Source organism: Lemur catta, chromosome 8 (genome assembly GCF_020740605.2).
Source record: "Lemur catta isolate mLemCat1 chromosome 8, mLemCat1.pri, whole genome shotgun sequence".
Lineage (NCBI taxonomy): Eukaryota > Metazoa > Chordata > Mammalia > Primates > Lemuridae > Lemur > Lemur catta.
This window is the reverse complement of record NC_059135.1, coordinates 16,459,983-16,486,483: the sequence shown is the minus strand read 5'-3', so window position 1 is coordinate 16,486,483 and position 26,501 is coordinate 16,459,983. Positions and strand designations below refer to the sequence as shown.

The 26,501-nt window shown below is 58.1% G+C and overlaps 1 protein-coding gene across 2 annotated transcripts; it reads left to right on the top strand.

Moving 5' to 3' along the window:
- Positions 1-3,280: 3,280 nt before the first annotated feature.
- ASIC4 (acid sensing ion channel subunit family member 4) lies at positions 3,281-26,454 on the top strand. 2 transcript variants are annotated; one of them, XM_045559588.1, is made up of 10 exons: positions 3,281-5,133; positions 20,552-20,696; positions 20,782-20,909; positions 21,100-21,262; positions 21,755-21,811; positions 23,625-23,778; positions 24,832-24,923; positions 25,010-25,089; positions 25,330-25,434; positions 25,621-26,454. In XM_045559588.1, the coding sequence occupies exons 1-10, from the start codon at positions 4,552-4,554 to the stop codon at positions 25,732-25,734; spliced, it is 1,620 nt and encodes a 539-aa protein (XP_045415544.1). In that variant the 5' UTR covers positions 3,281-4,551; the 3' UTR covers positions 25,735-26,454. The 2 variants fall into 2 exon arrangements, with proteins under 2 accessions (XP_045415544.1, XP_045415543.1); XM_045559587.1 differs by lacking the exon at positions 21,755-21,811.
- Positions 26,455-26,501: the final 47 nt, after the last annotated feature.

The window sequence follows — 26,501 nt, the reverse complement described above, 5'->3', positions numbered from 1 at the left end:
TCCTGCCCCCTTTGCAGCCTTCACTTCTCCCATTCATCTCCTTGGCCCTGGTGTCTTGCCCTCACCCCTCTCCTCCCTGCCCCCCACCCCATCCCACACCGCCCCCCCAGGCCCCTCAGAGCTTTAATCCCTCCTGCTGCTGTGCAGCCTTATCTGCTCCCAGCAGCTTTCGCTGCTGCAAAGCCCTCTCCCCCTCCTTCTCCATATCTCCCCCTCCTTTCCCGGCTCTCTCTGCTCTCTGGCCAGCACCCCCTTCCTGGCCAGCCTGTCTCTGCCACTCAGGCCCCCATCGTGGCTCCTGGCTGACCCCAGATCTGCACCCCAACGCCCTTTGCCCTCTCCTCTCTCCGGCCTCAGCTGCCTACCCACTCCCACCGTGCCTCTTCCATCCCAACCCTCCCCGCAGGCCTCACAGACTTTGTTAGTTTCTGGCCAGCCAGGAGTTTTCATCTCTTCTTCCTGCCCTCCCTTTCCTGCTACCCACCCCACCATCCAGTACCTGGTCCCCTGCAGTCCCAGTGACCCATGGCCTCGGCTTGGGAGCATCCGAAAGGGGATGGAGGTGTTGGTGTGAGACACAGGAGAGGGTGCTGGGCCGGCTCACCCTAGGAGGATGGGGGCAGGAGGGGGCTGCAGAGATACTGGCCCACGGTGGGGGCAGGGCCTGGTAGTGGGACGCTAACCCTCTTCAGTTGCCTCAGATCACGTTCGGGCCTCCCCACCCCCTTCGCTGGGACTCTCATTAACCGCTTCTCCTGCCTCGTCCACAGCATAAATAACCCAGATAAATCAGCCGCCGTCCGCCCCCCGCCCCTCGGCCCCCGCACAGCCCGTTTGTCACCGCTGCTCGCTCACCAGCCAGGCTTGGCGCGGCCCCGGCCCGGCCCCCCCATCCTTGTCCCTTCCCACCCACGTCTGTCCCACACTGGCTCATCCCTTGATCCGCACCAGGGCCAGGTGTCTGGGCTGGGGAGGGTGACCAGGGGGTGTCCCTGAGAGCAGGGGAGACTGGGGACTGTCTACGAGAACGCTGTCTAGGAGTTTGGGGGTCGTGTAGTTTATGAGTAGGGCCAGCCAGCTTGGGGTTCCCTGTGCTGAGAAGAGGCTTCCTTGGAGCCCCCCAAGTTGGATCCTGGGAGGTCTTCAGGTATCCCTTGGCAGCATTTTGCCTCCTCCCAGGCCCCTAAGCCAAGGAATGCTGCTCTCCCAGTCACCCCCTCAGCCTCTGCCCCCCATTCCCGGTGCCCTGCCTAGTCACTCCAACCTCCGCCTGCCAGCCCATCTACCACTTTCTTTCTCGCAGCGGGAAGCCTAGTTCATTCCCTGGGGGGTAGAGGTGGGTGGAGATTGGACCGGGAACAAACCTGGGGAATGGGGACAGTGAGAGGGTTCAGGAGCCCTGGCTGGGGCTTCGAGTTCTGACCCTGCAACATGCCCTCCCTGCACTCCCAGCCCCCCTTGCCCACACCCAGCTCAGGTCCTGGCGGACCACATTTGGCCCTGATGCTTCACTGCGAGGGGCAGCTGGTCCCCCGGGAGTGGGTGGGGGCAGCAGGGAGGGGTGGGGGAGCTTGGGCGCAGGGCTGGGGTGGGGGTGGGGAAGAAGCTGGGCCGGGCCCCAGGGACCAGCTGGGCAATGAGCCGGGGAAGCAGCCGGGAGGCTAAATGAGGGAGATTATCACCCAACTGCAGCCGGGCAGAGAGGGAGGCAGGCAGGGAAGCGGGGAGAGGGAGGGGAGAGGGGACGGGCCAGAGTCGAAGAGGGTACAGAGGGACCGGGAGGGGGCCGGAAAAGACTGGAGAGGAGGGAAAGGTCAAGAGATGAGCTGGAAGGATGGGGGGCGCCCACTGAGCATAACCACATTCCTGGAGGTCTATAAGGCTGGATAATGGGGACTTAGGGACAATTGGAGACGGCTGGCTGTGGGGCAATGGTGGGGTGTGCGTGCGGCTAACCCTCCACATCCCAGCAGCCTGGGGCTCCCCTCACAACCCCCCACCCCCTGCTCCCCCATACACAGTTACCACCCAGCTTCATTCCTTATAGAGGTTGAAGGCTGCCTGCCATCCCTCGGGAGGAAAGAGGGTGTGATTTGAGCCATGATGAAGGCCAGTATGTTGTGGGGAGAGTGTGACCCCGAGATCTCAATGGATGGCAGGGGAATTCAGGGATAGTACAGAATCCAGGACAGCAGCGGGCGCTGGGGGGAGCTTGGGGGGCAGCTCCCCGCTTTCTTGGCAGAGCCCCAGACTGAAATAACCTTAAAAAAGCAATTAAATCACCTTTTAAAAAAAACCCAGTAAAGAAAAATCAATATTGGGAGAAAGGGGAAGAGAGAGAAGGATGGGGAAGAACAGTGGGGAGAGCTCTGGAAAGGTCTGGAAGTCTACCAGGGAGGGAAAAGCATGGGAGGGGGCTGTCTGGGCATGGGGCAGAAAGAGGGGGGCTGTCTGTGGTCACTTGGACAACCTTAGAGCCAACTCAGCAGCTGCTTCCAATGCCAACCCCACTCTCCTCTCTGGGACTCTGTGTCCCAGCCAGATGCAGCATGTGACCCCAGGGGTCTTATCGGCCTGTCCTGGGGAGTCAGCTGACTCAGACTCATCCAGGCCTGTGGGGACACCCAGGTGTGGGGCTCCTGAGGAAGCCACTCTGCTGAAAGGCTAGGGACAACCTAGGCGGGGCACCACACATGGCCAGGACTGTGTATGGGGCAGGCTCCATGCTGGGGCAACCCTGATAGGGCCTGACCTGGCCTTGCAGCCAGTGTGGGCAAAGTGGCTCCCTGCCAGCAAGGGAGCTAACCCTGGGTCTCTCCCCTGGGGCCAGGCCTGCCGCAGGTGGCGGGGTGGCCGCAGGGGGCGGGGTGGCCGTTGGGCAGCGGGTGGACCTCGGGCTCTAATCCCCAGCAGCTGCCGTTTCCCTCAGATCGATTCCCTTCTCACTTTTTTTTCAGCTGCTGGTTCCGCGGCTTGGATCGATGGAGCCGCCTCCCTCCGCCCTTCTGAGCTTCCTCTCCCTGCTGCTCATTAGCGCCCCGATTAATCAGCCCCCCTTTCCTCTAGGGGACAAGTGCTTCCTCCCCCGTGAGGGCTCACGCTCTCACATGGCCCCCAGAGCATAAGCGGCTCATCCTTGCCACCCCCCCCTTGGGGGCACCGACTGGTGCTTCCCCCTGGCCAGCCCACAGAGGCTCCAGCCCTGCTGTGATGACTGCCCACATGCCTGCTTCCCCTCCACAGGAACACAGCAGCCCCCCGTGCCCCCCAGCCCCGGGCTCCCCTGCCCCACTCTGCCAGGTGGTCGGGCACCCCTTGCATCTGCTTCGTCAGGACAGCACTCCCTCCCACTGGAGCCCAGCACATCTCTCCGCTCCCTTCCACACCCCCACGGGGCTCTTCCTCCCCCTGCAACGCACACCTGCTCCCCCTACATATGAGAGCCCCCGACATCATACCTCCCCTGTGCTCCCCAGCCTGTTTACCCAGCACCCCTCTCCCCACGTCTGGTTGTGGCCGGGGATTTGGGGAACATTTGGGGAAGCAAAGTGGCCACAGATGTGAAAGTCAGCCAGGGCACTCTGTCCCAGATGCATGAGTGACTGAGGCTGGGGTTGCTGGCACAGCGAGGGAGAGGGCAGCCGTTCTCCCAGAGGGGAAGGGGCATGGTGGGTGCTGAAGTTGGGAGCAAAGCTCTAGGGAAGCCAGAGAATCTTGGACTCATGGTTGTCCCTTGGTCTGTCTTGTCTCCCTCCTCTCCCTTCCCCTCCCCTCCCTCATTCAAACAAGTGGCTCTCTCAAGGAGTTTCTGGAAGCTGCGTGAATGGGGTAGTGGGATCAGGTGGTGTCTGGGTGCTGGAGTCAGGGAGGCCAGGAGGTAGGGGACAGAGTTGGCTGACCCCTCCTCGGGCATGGTCCAGAAAAGTGGCAAAGAGTGAGCTGAGGACTGGGTGCAGCACTCTTCCCTGGGTGGCCAAGGAGTGGGGACATCTGGGGACCCCAAGAGTGGCTAGGGTGTAGCAAGAGTTTAGGGGGCAGCCCCATCCTGGGATCCCTGTCCTGGGCCAGGGGCTGCCCCCTCCCCTGGCTTGGCTCCTGCCGCCCATGCTGCCGGTGAAACGCTGTTGACATGTCCTGAATTATTAAGCACGGGGTGGGCTCCGGAGCACATGCTGAGCGGAGCGGCTGGGGCTGCGCGGCGTGGCGGAGCAGCGCTCGCTCCCTCGCTCACTCTCTCGCTTGCAGGGACACACGCAGGGGCTGACAGCTGTGCTGGTGCTGATAAGGGAAGCCACAAGGAGACGATCGAGGAGAGAGACAAGCGGCAGCAGAGGCAGCAGCGGCAGAGGCAGCACCAGGGCTGCGGAGCTGCTGGGAGTGGGAGTGACTCCCCCACCTCGGGCCCCCACCCTGTCCCCATCCTCCTCCCGCTTGCCCTGAGTTTAGAAGAGCAGCCGCTGCCACCACCGCCACTCCGGAGGGCACCAGGGCTGCTGGCTAGGGAGAGACAGGGGCAGGGAGGCTCTGGCCAGTCCCAGCAGCCGGGGACAGATGCCGATCGAGATTGTGTGCAAAATCAAATTTGCTGAGGAGGATGCGAAACCCAAGGAGAAGGAGGCAGGGGATGAGCAGAGCCTCCTGGGGGCTGCTCGGGGGGCAGCAGCCCCCCGGGACCTGGCCACCTTTGCCAGCACCAGCACTCTGCACGGGCTGGGCCGGGCCTGTGGCCCAGGCCCCCACGGACTGCGCAGGACCCTGTGGGCACTGGCCCTACTCACCTCACTGGCTGCCTTCCTCTACCAGGCGGCCGGCCTGGCCCGGGGCTACCTGACCCGGCCTCACCTGGTGGCAATGGACCCTGCTGCCCCAGCCCCAGTGGCGGGCTTCCCAGCTGTCACCCTCTGCAACATCAACCGCTTCCGACATTCGGCACTCAGCGATGCTGACATCTTCCACCTGGCCAATCTGACAGGGCTGCCCCCCAAAGACAGGGATGGGCACCGTGCTGCCGGCCTTCGCTACCCGGAGCCCGATATGGTAGACATCCTCAACCGCACTGGCCACCAGCTCGCCGACATGCTCAAGAGCTGCAACTTCAGTGGGCATCACTGCTCCGCCAGCAACTTCTCCGTGGTAAGTTCTGCCAGCTGGGCCGCCTAGCCTGGGGTAGCCAGAGGCCAGGGGGCGGGGAGGAGCGGTGGCAGTGGTGTGCAGGGGCATCCTCAACAGGGCTTCCCTTCCTTCCGCCACCAGAGGCTGGCCTCGTGTCTCCCCCGAGCCTGGCGTTTCCCGCTGGCTTCCCAGCCGTGGAGCAGTGGACGCACAGGGGCTTACCCCCAGGGCTGCTGCTCCTCTTCCTGGTTTGGCTGCAGCTGCAGTGTCCAGCTCTGGGGCAGGGTGTCCTGGGGGCGGGCCCAGGTGTCCTGGAGCTGGTGAGCATGCAGGGAAGGGACTCACCATCCCAAGGCCGGATCAAGTGACTCCCACTTTTCTCTTGTTCCCCTTTTCTTCTGAGGCTACTGGATTCTTCTCCCCACCAAATGAAGGTGATGGGGAGGGGGTGTTTGGGGGGCTCCAGCTAGGCAAGAACTTAGGGCTGCCTCCTGGGGAGCTGGCCCGGCAGGCAGGCTGGAGAGAGCCGGTCCTCATGCACACTGGGTGCCAGTGTCTCTTCTCTGGCCCTGTGTGTCTCTCACACACCCCCTTCACAGACTCCCTCACACATCCCTCTTTCATTCTGCCCCTCCAGCTCTCCCGCAGGCCAGGCCCCCTCCGCTCCCCTGCCCAGCCCTGGCTCTGGCACTGGGAATCACTGGTGCACTCTCATGTGCATAACTCACCCTCACCGCTGCCCTGGCACGCGCGCACACACACATCTACTGCTCGGGGACACAGTTTCCCGCACACACACTCGGTGTCCCTGTCACGACATTCATGTGCACACCTGCACACCCACACACCCAGAGAGCTACTCGTCTCCTTGCCCATATCCCAGCTCTTGCCTAGCTGCCAAGGACACGCTGTGGCTGCCATCCCCTCTGGTGACACCCCTGCCCCCATCTATCTCAGTTGTTGCTCCCCATGCGGGGACTGCTGGCGCCATCTCGCCATCTCTCACCTACGCGTGAACGCAAACACACCCTTAGCACGCCTCCCACGGTCAGGTGTGTGAGGGGGGTGGGTGTGTCTTGTATGCTGTCTGTCTGTCTGTCAGTGCTCCATTCACCCACAGTCACAGGGTATCTAGTATTCATGGTGCTTGAGACACCTGCCCCCCATCCACGGTCTACTCCTAGCATTGTGTGTGTGTGTGTGTGTGTGTGTGTGTGTGTGTTTTCATCCTTGTTACCACTGTCCAGTGCATATGCAAATGCACGGTGTCAACATGGTGCCCGCTCCAGCCCAGCCTCCAGCAGCCAGCCCCAGTGATGGGGAACCCTGCCAGGTTCTCACTCCCATGCCACCTCAGTGTCACCAGGGAACATGCTCCAACTAGGCTCCTGGCCCCCACCATGCCTGCAGTGTCTGGGGCTTCCTGCCATTGGGTGGAGGAGTTAGGTAGAAATACAGGGACAGGGAGGAGAGGATTGTCCAGGGACAAGAGTCAGGGGGCATTGGTCTATCGTCCAGATGTACACTCCTTCTCCTCGGAAAAAAATCACTGCTCCCCAAAGCCAGGGCTGAGAGAGTCCCCAAGGAGGAGGTGGGATGTGGGGTGTGAGTGTGGCCTTTGGGATCCATGGGGCTCCTCTGTCCTACTTGTGTTGGGGGCTGGGCAGAGCCCAGTCTCAGCAGGTGCTGTTGGGGCAGAAATCAATGGGGCCTTTGTGTCCCTGAGTGAGAGTTTGTGTCTCAGGCCCTGGTTGGGGGTGGGCAGGAAAGGGGAAGGGTGATATGACCTGAGTGAGAGGGAAGGGGAGGAAGGGATGGAGGGGTGCGGAAGTACAGGGGGAGGCAAAGCGCTCCTTGGCTTCCAGAAAAGCAGGAGGGACCTGCAAGATACAAGAACAGGGAGTCCCTCGGAATCCTGGGGATGGCTGGGAGGAGTGAGGGTGGATTTCCCACAGCACCTTGGGTACCCTGGCGCTGGAGAGAGGAGGAGTGTAGAAGTCTGTGGCTCACAGCTCGGCTAGGGCAGGACAGTGAGGGGAGGAGGGCAAAGCCAGCACCAGAGGCAGGAATTCCCCTGCGGGATTCCTGCTCTCCATGTCCCCAGCCCAGTCTGGTACCTCTGCCCACACCTTCCCCATCTGCTGAGTGCAATGCTCCCTTGTGCCTGGCATTCTCGGGCTAAGTCTGCAGCAAATTCACCAGGGTCTGGAATTATGGGTTGGGATGGGGGCCCATGATCCATGGCAATGGGGAAAGTGGGGTGTATTGTGGGGCAAGGCAGAGAAGGGGCATGCAGATGAACACGTGGGGTCTCTCATGAGGACTCGAGGTCCATAATCCACTGTAGTGAGGACATGGAGTCCATGATGGGGTCTATGGTGGGGAGATGGGTACGTGAACCAGTGGTGGGAGCCCCCCAGGGTGGTGAGATGGTCAGAGATAGGCCAGGCTTCAGTAAGGGACTGGTTTGTGTTTTCTGTTGCTTTCCCTGTTTCCTCCCTCCCACTCCCCACTCTGCTGTGACCTTTCCTCTGGAATCCAAGTTAATAAATGTCACATTTTCCAGCCTATTTTTACTCCGGGTAATGCACCCTCCCCCAGTCCCCTCTGCTGCTGCTCTTGCTTATGTTACCACTGCAATCGCTCTCCCCCCACGCTCACTAATATCCCCTCGTCTACTCCCAATCAGTCAGCTGATCAATCGACATGGGGTTCTGTGTGCCTACTGTGTGTTGGGCTCCCTGCTCGGAGCTGTGGGGGACAGCAAAGAAGGGAAGCCCTGTCCCCAGTCCCTGTCCTCAAGCAGCCTATAGTCTTGTGGTGGAGCGGGCACAGGGATACTCAAAAGCTTAAGCAACCATGCAAGAGTTAATCAGCCATGCAAGCAGTGCCATCAGGTGTCAGGATCAATTGCCAGACAAGGTGCAGGGATACGAAGAGCCCAAGTTCAGAGAGAGAGGCCACTCTGGGCTGAGGAGCGCTGGAAAGGCCTAAGGGCTGAGACAGTCTGCAGAGGAGGGGTCGGAAGAGGGGAGAGGGCCCTGGGTGGTGGTGGTGGTGGCGTGTCTCCCTCTCCACCCCTGCTAGCTCCAGCTAGCTCACCTCAGCCCTTCCCTTTCCCTCTCCCCTTCTTACTCAGTCTCATACCGAGCCACTCCTACCTATGCCTCCTACTTTTACCACCACCTCTATGTCCCCCACTCCACCTTGTAGCTGGCTCTCCCTTGCTCCCTGTTTCCTGCCACCGTCTACCCCCTCACCCCCATGCTCCAAGCCCAGCCATAATTTCCCCACTGTAGCTTGCGCTTAGCCTGCCCTCTTACTAGGAGGCAGAAAGCACTTTCTCCTTAGGCTTGTTTCTTTAGCTGTAAAATGCAAGGGTGGCTCTCACATTCAGCATCTCTCAGCTAGGGACTGTTCACTAGAGTGGCCCACTGTGTGGGTTCTAGAGCTGCCTGACCCCCTAGATTTGAACCTTCATTCTGCCCATTAAGCTATGTGGCCTTGGGGAAGCCAAAAAAAAAAAAAAAAAAAAACCTCTGTGAGCATGTCTGTGTATTTGTTAAATAGGATATTAGAAACTAAAAATTTGGGGTTGTTGTGAGGAATCAAGAGATGCTTGTAAAGAGCTTAGCACACTGCTTGGCATGCACATGGTACACACTCTGTGTCAGCTGTAAGAAATGCCAGCACCCTGGCCGGGTGCAGTGGCTCATGCCTGTAATCCTAGCACTCTGGAGGCCAAGGCAGGAGGATCGCTTGAGGTCAGGAGTTCAAGACCAGCCTGAGCAAGAGCAAGACCCTGTCTCTACTAAAAATAGAAATAATTAGCTAGAAACTACTAAAAATAGAAAAAATTATGGGCGTGGTGATGCACACCTGTAGTCCCAGCTACTTGGGAGGCTGAGGCAGGAGGATTGCTTGAGCCCAGGAGTTTGAGGTTGCTGTGAGCTAGGCTGACACCATGGCACTCTAGCCCAGGCAACAGAGCAAGACTGTCTCAAAAACAAACAAACAAAAAAAACACCGCCTCAACTCCTGGCTGTCTTTAACCTGACAGTTCCCAGCACTACCTACTGGTTTCTGACCCATGCACTGGCATTACTGCTACCATCTGTCACCTAGTCTTCCCCTGCTTTTGACCCTCTGGCCCACACCCTCCTCTGCCCTGTTCTAGCATCCCCATTCTATTCAGCCCGCCCAAATATGCACACACATGTGCACAGGTGCAGGAGTGTGTACACACGGTCTAGATCAGTGCTGGCCAAGAGAATACTCTGTGATGACAGAAGTGTTCTGTGTCTGTGCTGTCCAACATGGTAGTCACTAGCCACATGTGGCTAGTGAGCGATTGAAATGTGATTAGTGTGACAGAAAATGAATTTTAATTCAAATAGCCACATGTGGCTAGAGGCTGCTGTCTTGGACAGCACAGCTCTCCATAGCCCTAGGAATGAGGTTTAGACTGCCTGGGTAGGGCCAGGCTGGGAATTACAACGGGGACCAAAGGATATAAGGTAATGGCTGCAGGCTGTGATTAGAAGTCAGGCTGTCTACTCTCGGGGCTGAGGTCTCAGGTTGAGCTGAGGTCAGGGCCTGAGTCTGGGGGCTGGGGTCACTGGGGTGTCTGGAAACACCATGTGAGCAATGGTACCTTTCTTTCCAGGTGCAGGACATGACCTTGGTCCTTTATATTCTACTGTCTGTAAACTTGAGGCATGGGGGAGGTGGAGAAGCCCTGAAGAGGCTGGGGTAGGACCCAGCCGCTCTCCATGGGGTCCTCAAGGGTCCAGACAGCCCCTGGAGGGCCCTGTGGGTGCCTCACATCCCCTCTGGGCTCTCAGGCTTCCCTCCCCCTCCCGACCCTTCTTCCCCACACGCTGGTGACTGCCGTGACTATTAATCACTCGCCCTGTTCTCTTCCTCTCTACTAATCAGGCACAATTAGACAAGGCCTCTTCCAGCTGGGCAGTCCCCCTCCCTGCCCTCCTCCCTCCTCTGCCAGCTCCACCCAGCCACCAGCCAGGACAGCTCCCAGGCAAGGGGAACAGCATGCAAGCCCTCTATCACTCTCTGGCTGTCCCGGCCCCTAATTTGGGGACCCCAGCACCCCCTCCTTCCATCCCAGTTTTCTCCTTAGCCCTTTCTCTTCCCTGGTGTGGTCAGGCCAACACCGACAGTCTCTGCCCCTCCACCGCCTGCCCTTGGCCATGGGAAGAGCTGCTCCACACTCCTCCCCAACTCCATACTTTTGCCATTGGGTCAGAGAGTCTAAGGCTACCCCTTGTCCCCTTGGCTCTGGAAGGAAAGGGGTTCTCCCTGAGGTTGGTCCAAGCCTCTTATCTACCGCATGAGCTTAACTCTGACCCCCACCCCCTGTCCGGCCCTGTGTCCCCTCTGGTCCCATCTTCTGAGGCATGATTCTCGAGCACATTTAGTTCAACATCTAGTTCAGGGTTGATCCTGCCTTCCGGAGCAGGTGGGTCAGGTCAGCGAGGGCACACAGTAGGGTGTGAGGGGAACTGAGGATCACTCAGCCTTGCAGGGGGCAGCCACTGCTGGGCTCCAGCTACCCGTTGCCCTATGCGAGGGAGTCAGTGTTGGTGGGTTTTGTCAAAAGCAGCTCCCCATTCCTGATCCTTCCTGCCCCCCAGCCTGGACCTGGCAAAAGCAGCCCTGTTGCCTTTTGTCAAAAGAAGCTCCAAATGTTGATTACTTTAAGAAAACTTTAACTGATTTTAAAAATACTGGAGACTGCCTACAACTCACAGATTGCAGAACCGGGTGTACCCGCGGTCCCCACCTCCCTCCCAGACACTGGGTGCTGTCCCCCAGGCCCTCCTGGAGGGGGCGCTCTCGGCCTGGCTGCTTTGGCGGTGGAGTTAATAAAAGGGAATTTAAATGGCTTGGCCCAGCAGGGATGGGCAGGGACTGTGACAGTCACAGAGGGCTGGTCTTCAAGGGCAGTGGGGAGGGCATGAGGGACGTGCCCCACCCAGCCCCACTCAGCAGCCCTGTGGCCTCTTCATTAATCAGGAATCAGCCCCGAGCTGGGCTCATTATCAGCTCAGCTTCTCACGGCACTGCCGGAAGACGCTGATTAGCATTTGAAGAAATGGCCCCTCGTCCGGTCCCCCTCCGATCCTCCCTCTTTCTCCCCAACCCGTGCTCCTTTCTGAGCCCCCACCCCTGCCCTTCTGCTTCCTGGAAGGAATCTGCTCCCTCTTGTGGCTGGCGGCAGGGCGGCCTCTGCGAGGTCCAGTCTGGGGCAGAAAGGATCAGGAATGGGTGGGCAGGAGCACGCCAGGAGCACTGGCAATGCCGAACCTCACGGCTTCTCAGGTTGAGGCCCCTGAGTCGGTGGATCCTACTGGGCAGTTGGTAGGGAGTGAATGGGGGGTGGAGCCTGAGGGTGGTCACGGAGAGAGGGACAGCCACCCTGGAGGAGGGGATGAGAGGGCAGGCTCAGGCTGGCGCATTATCAGTGCTCCCTGCCCTTCCACGCTCTCCCTGCACCCCACCTCTTTCGAGCAGCTGGGCAGAGAAGGTGGGGACAGCCAGTACCAGGGGCAGGAGGCCTGAGGGGAGAAGACCTGGCAGGGTTTCAGGGCTTTGGGGGGCAAATCGTGTTGGAGACTTAGGGTCTTCAGAGCCATCCTAGATTGGGGGAGAGGGAGGAAAGAGGACAGGGACAAGCCTGACAGTGGAGACAGAAAGGTTCAGACGCTGTGTGTTTTCCAGGAAGGGGAGGCGGATATCTGTGCTTCCTCCCTTGGCTCCCAGGCTGGGGGCTGGCAGTGCTGGAAATCCAACCCCCTCCCCAAATGTTCACCATGCCCTTGGGACACCGTTGGTGTTGGGTTGGAGGGGGAGCAGTTCCAGAGAGATAGGCAGAGTCTGCAGCAGCCGAGGCAGCAGCGAGAGTTCAGAGAGGAGCCACGGGATGATTAAGGGGAAATGGAGGATTGATTTAGGAGGAAAGATTAAAGGAGCTAAATCCGTGGCGCTTGGCTCAGCGGTGACTAAGCGTGGACAGGATAATAGCTTACAAATGTGTGAAAGGTGTAAATACCAAACGGGGGGAGGGGAGGCGCTCGGCGGGCCAGGGGAGCGGGGTGAGCGGGGACGGGGGGCTGGGCAGGCCCCCTGGGAGGGCTGGGGACCCCTGGGCAACTGCCCAGTGGGGCTGGTTCCTCCACAGCGGGGGTGAGCCGGGGAGGGAAACGGGGTCTTTGGAGCCCCGGGTTCCCAGCAAGAGTGTTCCGTTTCTGGGGCGCGGCTTCCCGGGCCTCGTGCTGATCTCCACGTCTCACTCCCGCTCGGCTGGGGATCTGAGGTCGCGGGTTCAAATCCCACTCAGCAACCCCCGGCACCAGGCCTTTAAGCTGCCTCAGGCCCGCCAGCCACCCTGGCTCCGCAGCCGTCTGCCCGGGACCCCCGCCCGGCTGTCCGGCTCCCGCCCCCCTCGTCCCCCTCCACGGCAGCGGCGGGCGGCGGTGTCTCCCTCCGCGGTGGAAGCCTCTGGCGCTGCTGTGTGCGGAGGTCACTTTGCCGAGGAGCCGGGAGCCGAGGGAATGCAAATGAGGCAAACCCAGGGAGGAGAGCGGAGGAGCCCGGAGGAGACGGCAGGGAGGGCGCTCGGGCGCCGTGATGGATGCCTGCCCCGCGGGAGGGAGCGGGGGGCGGCGAGGCGCGCGAGCCGGTGGGTGCGGCCCCTGAGTACGGGTGGGCCAGGCCTGGCGGCCGAGCTGCGTGTGCGGGAGGGGGCGGGGCCGGGCACCCTGGCGGGCGCGCACCCACCCGCCCACCGCCCCACCCCGCCTTCTCAGCCCGCTCCCCTCAACTCCCGCCCGGCCGTGGGTGTGTGCTCCACGGGGTAAGCAAAACTCTTAACGAATAACTGCATCGAGGGGCGGGAATGTCAGGGAAGGACTTAGAATATTGCCGCCTGCAAAATTGACTTTCTAAGTTTTAAGGCCTAAGCGGCCGCTGCCTGAAAAACAGGTTTGACTGTTTACCTGGGTCCTGGAGGCCTGCTTCCTCTCCCGTGGAAACGCGGCGCACACCTGGGACCACAGCGCTCTTCCCGGGCCCCTCGCCCTCCCTGGCTGCGAGGGCTGGGCCTCAGCCCGGAGCTGCCCGGCCTCCGCCGCCCGCTTCCCTTTCACCTCTGCTCATACATTTACATCTGAACAAACACTATGGAGTGTTGCCTCCCGAATCCACCTTGGGGAGGAAGTGGCCCTGAAAAGCCTCCGGTGGCAGAGGAGACAGTGGAGGTGTGTTGACCACATGGTAGGGGAGTGGGGCCCCTGCACGCACGTGTAAAGCCAGGCCTGCTGAGGGGGATAGTGTATTCCCCCTCTGTCTTGGCTGCGACGTGATCTGATGCCCTTCCTGGGTGGGACAGTTGGCTTGATCAAAGGCATTTTCCCTGACCCTCCAGGCCAAATTGAACTCCTATTCTACCATTGTGGCCTTGGCTGGGTCACCCCGTTATAATGGATCACAATTAGTAACGATCTCTATTCCTGCGACTGCTGGATTTGTGTGTTTTGGATTTGTGTGTTTCGTTCTCTGCTGTAGACCTGACACTTAGAACATGCCTGGTGCATGGTGTAGGTGCTCAGTACACACAAGGAGACAGCAAACTGCTTGAGGGCAGAGACTGTTTTGTTCTGTTGCATCCCCAGCATCAAGCACAGAGCCTGACACATTGTACATGCTCAAAAAACAGTGTTGAACAACTAAGTGTTGTCTGAACACCCATCATTTCTTGAGCACCTACTATTTGAAGGTGCTGTGTGCCAGGTGTGTATCACACGGTGGCTGCATACAGACTCTAGGCCAGACTGCCTGGTCCCTGGCAGGTTCCTTACCCTCCCTGTGCCTCCATTATCCTATCTGTAAAATGGGGATGATAGGAGTACCTCCACTACAGGATTTTTGTGGGGATTAAGGAGTTAATTTATATAAAGCGCTTAGAACTGTGCCTGGTGTGGAGTAAGTAAATGTTAGCTGGTGCTGTTATGCACAGTATCTCTTTCCTCATAACACTTTGAAGGGCGCCTGTTGTTATTTCCGTTTTACAGATGAAAAATGGAGCATCAGAGAGGTTAATTGACTAAATCTGAATCCCACAGACTTAACTAAGGGCAAGGCCGGGACGTAAACTAGGTTGGGCTTTCCCTCTGGTGGGAGAGCCTGAGGGGTTCGCTCTGACAGCTCCATCCTCAAAGCAGCTGCACCGTCTTAGCAGGAAGCTCCATTGCTCCAGTGTCCTCCCTGCTCTCTGATCACCTACCATGCATCACTCTGAACTTATCTCTAATCCTCACACATACCCTTAGCAGGAGGCATTATCACTTCCCTTTTACGGAGAGCAAACCAAGGCTCAGAGAGTTTAAATCACATACATGCCCAAGGTTGTTTGTCCAAGGCTGGTGGAAGAGGCGGGATTTGAACCCTGTCAGGCTCCAAAATACATGCCCCTTTCCCCATGTTATGGGGCTTCTGTGTATCCATTTCTAGCACCACATACAACAATCTCTGCCCTAGCTTGGTTCATGTCAGCCTCCACAACACCTTTATTGCTAATATGGAGGCCTCGTGTAATGATTTCACTTTGTAAATGCCTTTCACATACTTCATCTCTTTTGAGACTTACAAGTACCCTGTGAAATAAGTAAGGCAGGAATTTCTGTCCCTACTTGACAGATGAGGAAACTGAGGTCCAGAGAAGTTGATAAATCACTTTGCTAACCAAAGTCACACAGGTTGTCAGTGGTGGAGCTGGAGCTGAGACTACCATCTACTGACTCCCAGGGAGGTGACCGAGGCTAGTGAACACAGCTGGGTTCCACTTCTGAATTTGCCTGTTTTCTATGTGCCCTGGGATATGTACCTTGCATCTCTAGGCTGTTTCTGCCTTTGTACAATGAGGGGTTCGACTGTGACCTTGAAGTTCTGACCAGCACAGACACCCCTGGTGTTTTGGGTTGATGCCATCTTTCTTTCTCTGCCCCTGGAGAGGATAGTGGAGGAGGAGGAGGCCTTGAACCTGAATACTGAGCCACCCCTGAATAAAACCAGGGCCTGGGAGCTGGCTGATAATCACAGTCCAGGGTAGATGAAGATGCACCCCTTCCACTCTCCACTCTGGACCCCAGGGCACTACAGGGGTTAAGAGGAGTTCATCGGGGGTGCCTAAGTGAGAGGCATAGGGATGGACCCCAAAGGGGAGGGCTGTTGGAATCTGGGGGATGGGGCTACAATGGAAAAGTTGAGGGGGGAGGTGCCAGGACCAGAGGCAGGGTGCCCAGAAGGCAGTGGAGATAACACCCAGGCCGCAGATTAGCTCTGGGATTAGCCTGGCCTCGAAGCTCCTGGCTGCTTTCTTATCTCCTAGAGGCCCAGGGCCATCTCCCCCCACAGCTCTGAGCCCTGGCCCTGCTAATTGCCTGTTAACCCTCTGGGCTCTGTGAGTGCAGGGAGGATGAAGGGGTGGGGAGAGCTGGGGGAAAATGCAAACTAGCCAGCCAGGGAGAGCTTTCTGGAGAAATGGTTGCTGTGGATAGATGGAGCTTTGAAGTCTGAGAGAAGCCACTGCTGCCCACTCAGAGGAGCAAGCCCTGGACAGATGTCTCCCGACCCCTGATCAGCGTCTCAGGCACACCCAGAGAGAGGCCAGGGAGAAGGAGGGAGGAGGGTACCTGGAGAGGGGTTCCTGGCATGGTGGCTGGTGGTGGTGGTGACCTTAGGCCCAGGGAAAAGTCTAGGAGGAGGGCAAGAGACAAAGATGACAGTCAGACAAAGGGGTGGCCGGAGAGGAAAGCAAATGGATAGAGATGCAGAGGGTAAGGGTCAGAAAGGCCAGGGGGCTTTCAGGCCTACAGGCGAGAAAGACTGGCCAAGGGGTGGATGGGCTGACAGAGGGCAGGGGACAGAGAAACAGAGTCCAGTGGACAGTTGAGCAGGTGCTAGGGGCTGATAGGCCGGGGGGTGCAGGAGGACTTGAGAGAAGCACTGAGATCAGCAAGCAGAGGCCAAGGAGCCAGACAGACCCAGGCCGGGAGATGGTCAGAGCGGGACGGGCAGAGGCTGGCCAGAAAGAAGGTGGTGCAGGGGTCTGAGGGTCTGCATGCAGTATGTGGTCCTATCTAGGAGCTGGCCAGCTAGGGTCCACAGGGGCTCCCGCAGGCCCCACTGTCTGGCAAGGGCTGGGAGGGTGGGCCTGAGAGCTCAGGCAGAGAGTGAGCGAGGGCCAGACCAAAGGAGGAGGTCTGAGATGGGGACAGGGCCAGTGGTGGGGGATCTGGAGATAGCCCCTCTGCCACCAGGGCACTCCTTGGCCCAGGACCTTCCCCTTTCCTTGACTGGGTCCTGGACTCCCAACTCCTGTGCACACACCCTCCTTCTGGGCCAGTCCGTGGGGAAGGAGCAGCGGCTGGCCAGTGGGACCTTGTGGCTGAGCTGCCGTGCCGTCTCCATGGAAGAAGCTCTGGGCTGTGCCGCCACCGGAGTTCTGCCACTTAGGAGCTGCTTGGCCCAAGGACCGTCTCCTGGGCAACGCTGTGCTCTGCCCAGCAGTTGGGCCTGACCCGGGCTGTGCAGGTGGCCAGGTTCTGCCAGTGTGGCCTGTCCTTTCTCTGCAGCGTATCCGTCAGACCCAGACAATTCCACCCACCTACCTCCCTTCATCACCCCCACTCTGCACAACCACTTCAAGTACTTGAGTGCCAGGTAATCCCTCCCTCCCCAGCCAGGTATTCACTTTGTCCTGTATGTGGCTGGGCTCAAGGCCATGCAGCATGTGTCTGTGTTTATATGTTAGAGGTGCCAGGTAGGGAGGCTGCCCCACGTCCCCCAGGGTCAGGAGCCTCCAAGAGTCATCTGTTCACTAAACGCCCACCTAGTGTTTTATAAGCACGTTCTGTGCTTTGACATGGAGCTCAGTTCTGTTTGAATCTCAGCCGTCATTTAGTTGCTGGGGTGCCCTTAGCCAAGTCACTTTTCCTCTCTGAACTTCCATCACCTCATCATTAGATGGGGAAAACAATACTTACCTCATGTGGGTTTCTTGGAGGCTCAAAGGAGAAAGGAGATCAAAAGCACCGATCACAGACCTGGTACAAAGTGGGGACGTTTGTTAGTGTTCACTCTCCTTCCCCCCACTGCACGCCTCCTTCTGCACATCCCGCTGGGTTCTGGGGGTGCCTAGAGGGAAACAGGACTCCCAGCTTCAGGGAGTTCACAGTCCCATGACACTGCCTGGCAGTCAGGGCTCTGCCAAGGTGGTGCTGAGGTACACGAGTGAGCATCTCATAACCCGGCCCCCCGTGCAGCCCAGGCCTTGTTTAGCCTCTCAACTAGAGCGTACACGCAAAACTGGCTGTGTCAGCAAGAGCTGATTCCAGCATCTTCTTGGCTCGAAATAGGAAAAGGTTGGGTACTTTCAGATTTCTGCAAATACTTATACATTCCTCCTGTCTGCCTTTCCCACACCACCGGGGACCCAGGAATCTTGCACCCAGCCCACTTCAGGGTTCCCCCACCTCCAGTGGCATATCACAGCACGGGTCTAGAATCAGGCTGTCTTGCGGGACTCTTGCCCCTGCATCTAGCATCTTTCTGCTGAAAGTGGTCCAAGGACCAGCAGGTAGTTAGAAACACAGGCTCTCAACCCTGTCCACCCCCACCCCACCACCTGCATCTATTAAATCAGAATCTTTTCTTTAAAAAGATCCCTCAGTGATTTGTGTGTACATTAAAGTTTGAGAAGCTCTGATCTTGGAGACATTGGCAAATCAGCTGAACTCTCTGAACCTCAATTTCCTCATCTGTAGAATGGGGAGATAATAATACCTACCTCATAGGGTAGTTGTGAGGATTCGACTAGATAGAGCATGTTAAGCAGTGCCTGGGGCATACTGAGTGCTCCTGAACTGTGGGTAACACCCACTTCTGCTCCAGAGATGTCCACACAGCAGGGAGTGGGGCAGGAGTAATACAGACAGGTGGGAGGTATGGGGGGAAGGAGAGGAGGGAAGGGACAGGTGAGGAGTTAAGAGGCAATAGATGGCCAGGTGTGGTGGTTTATGCCTGTAATCCCAGCACTTTGGGAGGCCAAGGTAGGAGGTTCGCTTGAGGCCAGGAGTTTGAGACCAGCCTGGGCAACATAGTGAGTCTCTATCTCTACAAAAACTTATAAAAACTAGCTGGGCATGGTGGTGTGCACCTGTAGTCCCAGCTACTGGGGAGGCTGAGGCAGGAGGATCACTTGAGCTCAGGAGTCTGAGGCTGTAATGAGCTAAGATCATGCCACTGCACTCCAGCCAGGCAACAGAGTGAGGTCCTGTCTCAAAAAATTAAACAAACAAGCAAACAAACAAAAACCCCAGTAACAACAAAAAAATAGGCAACAGATATAGAGAAGGAAGGGTGAGGAAGGCACAGAGAAATGGAGCAGAAGGGAAGGAGAAATAGGGGAAAAGAAAGGGATTGAAGTACATTCCTGTCTCATTTCATCTGGGCCGGGCTGGGGTGAGAGCTGGGTCCTGAGGGGGGGTAGGCTTGGGGTGGGGGATGCCAGCAGTGGGTGGTGGGAACAGCTTAAGCCTTGCATCTGGAAGAGTTCCACCTCTCCCACTCCCTAGCTGTGTGACTTTGGGTAGGTTGCTTCACCTCTCTGAGTTGCAGTTTCCTCTTTTTAAATAACTGGGGTAACTAAACCTACCTGATACCCGAGTTGCTGAGTGGATGAAATTGGGCAGCAGATGCCCCCGGTTCTGTAAACTCCAAGGTACTTTCTTTGTTATGCACGTGTTTTTGTCTTAGGATCCCGAGGCAGGGTAGTTGGGTGACAGAAGAACTGTGTGAGGGAAGGATCAGGGCTGCAGTCCCTGGAGCACTGCGGCAGGGTGGTCAACCCAGAAGGCGACAGCGGACTTAACCTTGTTCCATCAGATGTCTCCGGAGGACCCTGGGCTCTCAGAACTCTGCACGTTCACTACCCTCAACCCGGCCTCTCCCTGCCACATGCTCCCTCCGAAGCCAGGCAGCCAGGATACCTTTTCCCTTTAACACCGCCTCAAGCCATCTCTCCCGGCTTTTACCAGTGTAAAAATGTTCCCAAGGAGAGGGGCGAGGGAGCGCGCGAGAGTGATTGAGTGCGCCGACCCCGCGCCCCCAGGGAAGGTGCTGCCTGTGATGGGTTTGACCCAGGGGTTCGTCTCTGTGGGGTGGGCCTGGTAGGGGGGAACTAGAACCCGCCTCTCCCGCAACCTCTCCCCCACCCCTGCCGCTGCGCAACTCCTGGTGGCCGCTAAATCCCCAGCAGGAGCCTCGGCTTCCACCTCCGGGGCGTCAGCGCCATCTGCTGTCCACGCCGGGAACTCCCCGCAGAGGAAGCGGCGCTGGGCTTCAGCGCTTGTGCCCCAACACTGGGCCAGTTGCTGGGGACGCCAGACGGGCTCACTGACTGCTCCTGTGCAGCAGACACTCTGGTGGGGGAAGATGGACAATGGACAGGAGGCACGTAGATGGTCAAGATCATCTCAGGTCTTGATAAGTACTTTGAGCAAACCAGTAAACACGTGGGGGGGGCGGTGGATGGTGACACTGTGAACGTGGGTGTGTGGGGCATGAGTGTAACACTTAAGCTGTGGCTTCAAAAATGGACAGCTATCCATGCCAAGAGCTTGTGGCGGGGGGGGGGGGGCTTCCAGAAGAGGGTACAACAGCAATTGGAGCCCCAGGAGGAAAGGAGTCCAGATGTTTCAATTTGTCACAGAGATTTGGGAGGGAGGATGGGGGGCGTGGCAGGAAAGGCAGGCAAGGGTCACATCACAGGGAGACTTTCAGGCTACGGAAGGAGTGTGACTTCATTCTCTGGGAAATAGGAAGCCATTGTTGGGTTTTAAGTCAGGGGAATGGCAGGATTGTCTCTAAGCACTGCGACTGCTGTGGGGGAGGGGTGAGGACTGGGGACCCTTAGGAGGAGGTGATGGTGAGAGGGGGCTTGCTGGAGGCTTGAGGAAACGGGGTGGATTCTAAATGTATTTCAGAATTAGCCCAGGACTAGCTGTTGGATTGGATGTGGGGTAAGGGAGAGGGAGATTTCAGGGATTCTGACTTGAGAAATGGGGTAGACCGTTTACTCAGAGGAGAATGGTGGCAGGGGTGGGGGGACATAATTTGGATGGGTATCAAGAGTTATGCTATTGGTATGTTGTTCAGTCAGAGATGGCTTTGCATCGTCTAAGGGAGGATGTCAGTAGAAAAGATGGAACTCAGGGGAGAGGTAGGGCTGTAAATTGGTTGCTGGGATATGGGACAGGGATGTCCAGGCAGGTTCAGTGGCCCTCAGGGAGGACAGGAAAACTTGGAGTTGTCTTAGCTTCTCCTTCCATCTTCCCTCCTGCTCTCACTCCCACCCCAGGTCTATACTCGTTATGGGAAGTGTTACACCTTCAACGCCGACCCGCAGAGTCCACTGCCCAGCCGGGCGGGAGGCATGGGCAGTGGCCTGGAGATCATGCTGGACATTCAGCAGGAGGAATACCTGCCCATCTGGAGGGAGACAAGTACGCAGGCGGGAAAGGGACAAGGGCCAACCTGGGGACTCGGGCCCGGGATGGGTTTCCAAAGGTCCTCATCTCTGCTGTGCAGATGAGACGTCGTTCGAGGCAGGCATCCGGGTGCAGATCCACAGCCAGGAGGAACCACCCTACATCCACCAGCTGGGGTTTGGGGTATCCCCAGGCTTCCAGACCTTTGTGTCCTGCCAGGAACAGCGGGTGAGCACCTCCAGCTGGACCCTGGGTTGGGCACAGAGCCGCGCCTTAGGGCTCAGGGGGGGTGCTGACCAGACCTGCCCCCAGAAGCTCACAGCCCACCAGCTAGCTGTGTGGACTTTGCTGGGGCTGCAGACACTGAAGGGCTGGGTGGGACTCCTGGGCATGACCTCATCATGCCCCACCTCTGCAGCTGACCTATCTGCCCCAGCCCTGGGGCAACTGCCGGGCAGAGAGCGAACTCAGGGAGCCTGAGCTTCAGGGCTACTCGGCCTACAGTGTGTCTGCCTGCCGGCTGCGCTGTGAGAAGGAGGCCGTACTTCAGCGCTGCCACTGCCGGATGGTGCACATGCCAGGTGGGCACCCCACCCCCAGCCAGCTCTCCGTGCCACCCTGCCGGACTCCAGAGCCTCCAGAGGCAGGGCACTGCTCATGTGCACAGGCAGAATGCATGTGTACATGTGTGTATGTCTACATCTGTGTGAGTGTGCATGCGTAGGTGTTTGGGATTTTATATGTTTTCACATATGCATTGGGAATGCAGGCACGCATATGCTTGTTTGCATGTTAATATGTGTTTGTGTATGCATGTGCTCCTGTGCATCTGTGCTTGTATATTTGTCAGGCTTTGTGTGCATTTGCTCAAACACATGTATACAAACGTGTGTGTGCATACAAGTGTGCATATGTTTTTGTGCATATATGCATGTATGCATTTTCATGCTTATATGTATGAGTGTGTATAAATTCATCTGTATGTGCAAACATGCATATTTGTGTGCATTGGGTATGTGGTGGAGGAGAGAGAAAGGATTGTAGATTCCAGGAATAATTTTCTCTCCTTTCAGGCAATGAGACCATCTGCCCGCCAAATATCTACATCGAGTGTGCCGACCACATCCTGGGTCCGTGCTGCCTTCCCCCTCCCCTGCCTCTCCAGCGCCCTCTGCCTGTCTCTGTCCACCTTCTCCTCACTCTCTTGGCTCCTCTCCTCTCAATCTCTCCCTGGAGGGTTCTTCCTGGGGGTTGAGCCTTATCCCATACTTCAGTTGGGGGAGGTGGGGGTCTGAGGACTTCTGCAGGTGCAGACACTGGGTAAGTGGAGATAGCAGGGTGGGGGATTGCAGAGAAGCCAGGACTGGGAGTGAAGGGCTGGGCTGCTCATCTTGGTTCAGCTAATGAGCTCACCCTCGCGGAAAGAATGAAATGACTTCTCTCTTGGTCTCAGGAAAAATGCATTGGTGGCTATGGGTGTGGGTAAGGCAAACCCCATCTGCCCACAGGTCTCACCCGATCTCCAATTCATCCATCCATCCATCCATTCATTGATTCGTTCATCCAGACCTTTGCAGCCTGTGCTGGGTGCTGGAGGTGAGAAGGTGAGAGTGGGAGCAAGAGCGCTACCCTTGCAGAGCTCACAGTGCAGCAGGGCTGTGGACAGGCATTATGACACGGTGTGTCAGCTCTTGGATAGGAACCTCAGGGGTGCTACAAGGCCCCAACCTGGGAGAGCAGGGAAGATTCCCAGAGGAAGTGACATACTAGCTGAGGCTTGAAGGGTGGATAAGAGTCAGCCAGGTGCAAAGGAGGACATGTGCTAAAGACTTTGTGGCCAGAGAGAGTGCTGTGTCGGGGCACTGAAAGGCCAGTGTGGCTGGAGGGCAGAGAACAGGGAGAGAGTGGAAAGAGTGGAGGAGGGGCCTCAGGCAGGAAGGTGAGTCTGATGAGAGGTGGGGAGCGGTATAGGAGGGAAGGAGGACTTGAAGCCGGGGACTGGCCGGGTGCTCACTGCAGTAATCCAGATGTGCTGGGGCCCTGGGGATGCGTTTGAGAAGCTGGGCAGCAGAATCCCACATCCAGACCTTCTCTGTTTCCCATGCCACCTGCATCTGTCAAAGAAGTGATTGAAGAGTGTTGAATGAAGGAACGGACATGAACAGGGGTAAGGGGACCACCAGGCATGGTGAGAGTCCACAGAGCTAGCAACACCAGGGAGCCTTCACCCCTGTGTCCCCAGGCCTGCAGGGGTAGAGAAGGGGGGCTCTGTGCAACCCAGAGAGAGACCTGTGGCATCTGAGAGAGCCGGCGGACAGCAGCATGGCTGGAGGAATGCAGTGAGGAGGCTGAGGGAAGAAATACTCTGGTGTCTCTCCCCTCCCACCCTCTGATCCTGCTGGGGTCTCCCAAACCTGACCCAAAGGCACAGGACAAGGGAGTCTAGATGATGCACTTGGCAGAGATCAGGCTCCTGATCTGGGCCCCAGAGCAAGATGGAGGAGGGAGCAGAGTGGATCTGAAGGGACAAGCAGAGAAAACCCAGCACACCAAGCGTGTGAATCCTGTCTGCCCATTTGTTCTTCTGTCTATGTGCCCATCAGTCTGTCCATCTGTCCATCCATCCCAGCATCCTTTCCATGCCTCCTTGTGTGTCTGAGGTCTCATGTAGTTGATTAGCTCCAGTGCATGGGCTCTGCCTTCCCTCTGAGCCATGAGGACCTCCCTGTCCTAGGGGGCTGGGGGGTTCTGCCTACACCTGCTTTTTTGGGTTGTCTGAAGCTGATCCAGGAGGGGACCTCCAGCCAGTCTCCTCTAGGAAGTGCCATGGCTGGCCAATAAAGGCCCTTGTGTGGACGTGCCTGTGCCTCCTCCCTGCAGCTCCTGGGCCTTTGGACCCCCCCCAACCCTATTCCCACTGCAGTTGGTGCCTCTGTGTTGCAGACTCCCTGGGTGGGGGCTCCGAGGGCCCGTGTTTCTGCCCTACCCCCTGCAACCTGACACGCTACGGGAAGGAAATCTCCATGGTCAAGATCCCCAACAGAGGCTCAGCCCGGTACCTGGCAAGGAAGTACAACCGCAACGAGACCTACATACGGTGTGTGTGTGTGCTCTCGGGCCTGGGCACGGTGGAGACTGGAATTGAGCTGCATCTTTGTTCAGGATGAGCTTTCTGCACTCCTTTCTTCTAACTAACCCCCACCTATCGTTCAAGTCACATCCTGTGTCTCCATCTCCAGAAAGGCACTTCCCGGTCTAAACACCTCATCTGAGTTCCCACAGCACCCTGTATATATCTCTGTCACTCCATATGCCCCATTGTTTTAGATGCCTTTGTTTATGTGTCTTTCTCCCCAGCAACCTGGGAGCCATTAAATGCTGGGTAGTGAGTGTGCGGCTGGAGGGAAGGCACAGGATGGGGTGGGAGGGGCACCGGTCCTGCAGGCGGAGGCAGGAGGGGGCATGCTGAGCCTTGGTCTGACACCCTGCAGCCATTCAACAGAGCCCAGTGTTGGGTCCCGTGGGGACAGATGATTACAACACAAAACCCATGGCACGATTTGTGAATGAGCCCATGTTTGATGGTGCAGTACAGATTCTCAGGCCATGGTCGGGGAGCAGAAACAAGGGGAGAGTGGGCTGGGCCTCTGAGGACCCTGGGTTTGGGCCCCTAGAGGGAGGAGACAGGGGGAGCATCCCAGTTAGAGACCTGTGGGATGATGCAGTCTGGGCAGGAGGTCATTGGAGAGTGGCAGGAAAGAAAGCAGCTTGGATAAGACGGCACAGTGGGTCAGGTCACAGGTGGCTTTGAGAGTGAGGAATTTTGGAGGGGACTGATGGGCAGTAGGGAGCCACTGAAGGTTCTAGAGAGGCATAAAGATGAAGCAAAGTGAACCCTATCTGCTCCTTCAGAGGTGGCAGGAGGGAATCCTTCAGGAGTTTCATTTTGCTGTCCAGGCCTTTGCTACCTACCCCTCAAAATATGGAGCTAACACACACCCGGGACTGCCTCCCTTCACAGCCCTGGGAACCCGAGGGCGTGGCCACAGCTTCTCAGGGCAGGGGTCTCAGATCAGGATGCCCGCCAGCTGCCTCCTAGGAGGAGCGCCCCAGCGGCCCCACACGGATACATCGCTTCCTGTCTCCACAGGGAGAACTTCCTGGTGCTAGACGTCTTTTTCGAGGCGCTGACCTCTGAAGCCGTGGAGCAGCGAGCGGCCTATGGCCTGTCGGCCCTGCTGGGTGAGACACAGACCCTGCCTGCCTGCAGCGTGTGCGGGGTGGGCCAGCCTGGCCTGCTTCCTCTGACCCTGCTCTCCCGTCCCCAGGAGACCTCGGGGGACAGATGGGGCTGTTCATCGGGGCCAGCGTCCTCACGCTGTTGGAGATCCTCGACTACATCTATGAGGCAAGGGCTCCAGCCAGGGGGGTGGGGCTGTGGGAGAAGCAGGGGGGGCGGCAGAGGGGGCGGCTCGGCGCCCTGCTGGGGCTGGTCTGGTTGCCCTGAGGAGCCGGAAGGGGATGAGCAGGCAGGAGGGTTACTGGGGGTTTGCTGTGGCAGCGGGTCCTCTGAGCTGGGCCTGGGAAGGCCCTTCCTTCTCAACCAGATTTCCTGAGCCCACTGCTGTCTCTCACCCTGAACCCCAAGGTGTCCTGGGACAGACTGAAGCGGGTATGGCGGCGACCCAAGACCCCCCTGCGGACCTCCGCTGGGGGCATCTCCACCTTGGGGCTGCAGGAGCTGAAGGAGCAGGTGAGGACAAGCTCTGCAGAGTGCGGAGCCAGCACCCTCTCTCTGGAGTGGGGTAACCCCATTGTTTCTGGACTAGGTCTCTGGGTCCTCCAGGAGCCTCTGCCCTGGGGTCAAGGAAAGGCTGGCTGAGCCGGGCTGGGGGCACCACTTGAGCTCTCCCTGCCCCACTCTCTCTTCATCTTGCAGAGTCCCTGCCCAGGCCGGGGCTGTGCTGAGGCCGGGGGGGCCAGCAGCCTGCTCCCCAACCACCACCACCCCCACGGCCCCCCAGGAGGCCTCTTTGAAGACTTCGCTTGCTAGAATGGTGCTGTGTCTGAGAGGACCCAGGAATCTGGGACCCCTCCCCAGATCCCCAGCAAATTCTCCTCCTGCTCCTGAGACAGAGGCTGAGGGGAGGAGGTGGTGCTCCCTGGGAGGACCAGGACTCAGTTCCTGCTCTCATCCTACCCTGGTGTCAGCTGCTTTGCACAAGGGTCCTTGTTATCCCCCACCTCCAGGCTGGTGCCCAGGGAGGGCTGGAGACCAGACCATGGTTCCCTGTGGAGGGGAAGGGAGGGAAGGAGAGAGGGAGGTGGAGGATAGAGCCCACCCCAGCAGGGGTGGGATCCTCTGTACATTTGTATATATTTAGGGAGGACTGGGTGGGGGTGGGATAGAGATGTAGAAGGTGGGTGGGGCTACAGGGTGGGTGATTCAGGCACAGCCAGGGTCCTAGCCCAAATGTCAGCAGGAGACGGGGAGCCCCCAGGACTCAGGAGTGCTGGGCTGGTCCTACTTCCTGCCCCTTTCCAGCCCAGCTCCCCTCTTGGCAGGGGGAGTGGGTAGCCCAGCAGGCCTGGCCCAGCTCCCAGTTCCCCCTGCACCAACCCGGGCCCCAGAGTCCCTCCACAGGGAGCTGGCAGGAGACCTTTCAGACCTTGGCTAAGCTGGAGGGTGGGAAGGGAAACTTCTCAGGCCTCTCTCCCTCCAGTCTGATTTTATAAAGTGCTGACAAAATTGGGAATAAAGAGGCATAAAGAATTCTGTGTATGTGTGACCAAGCACGTGCCGGGGGCTAGGGAGGGGCT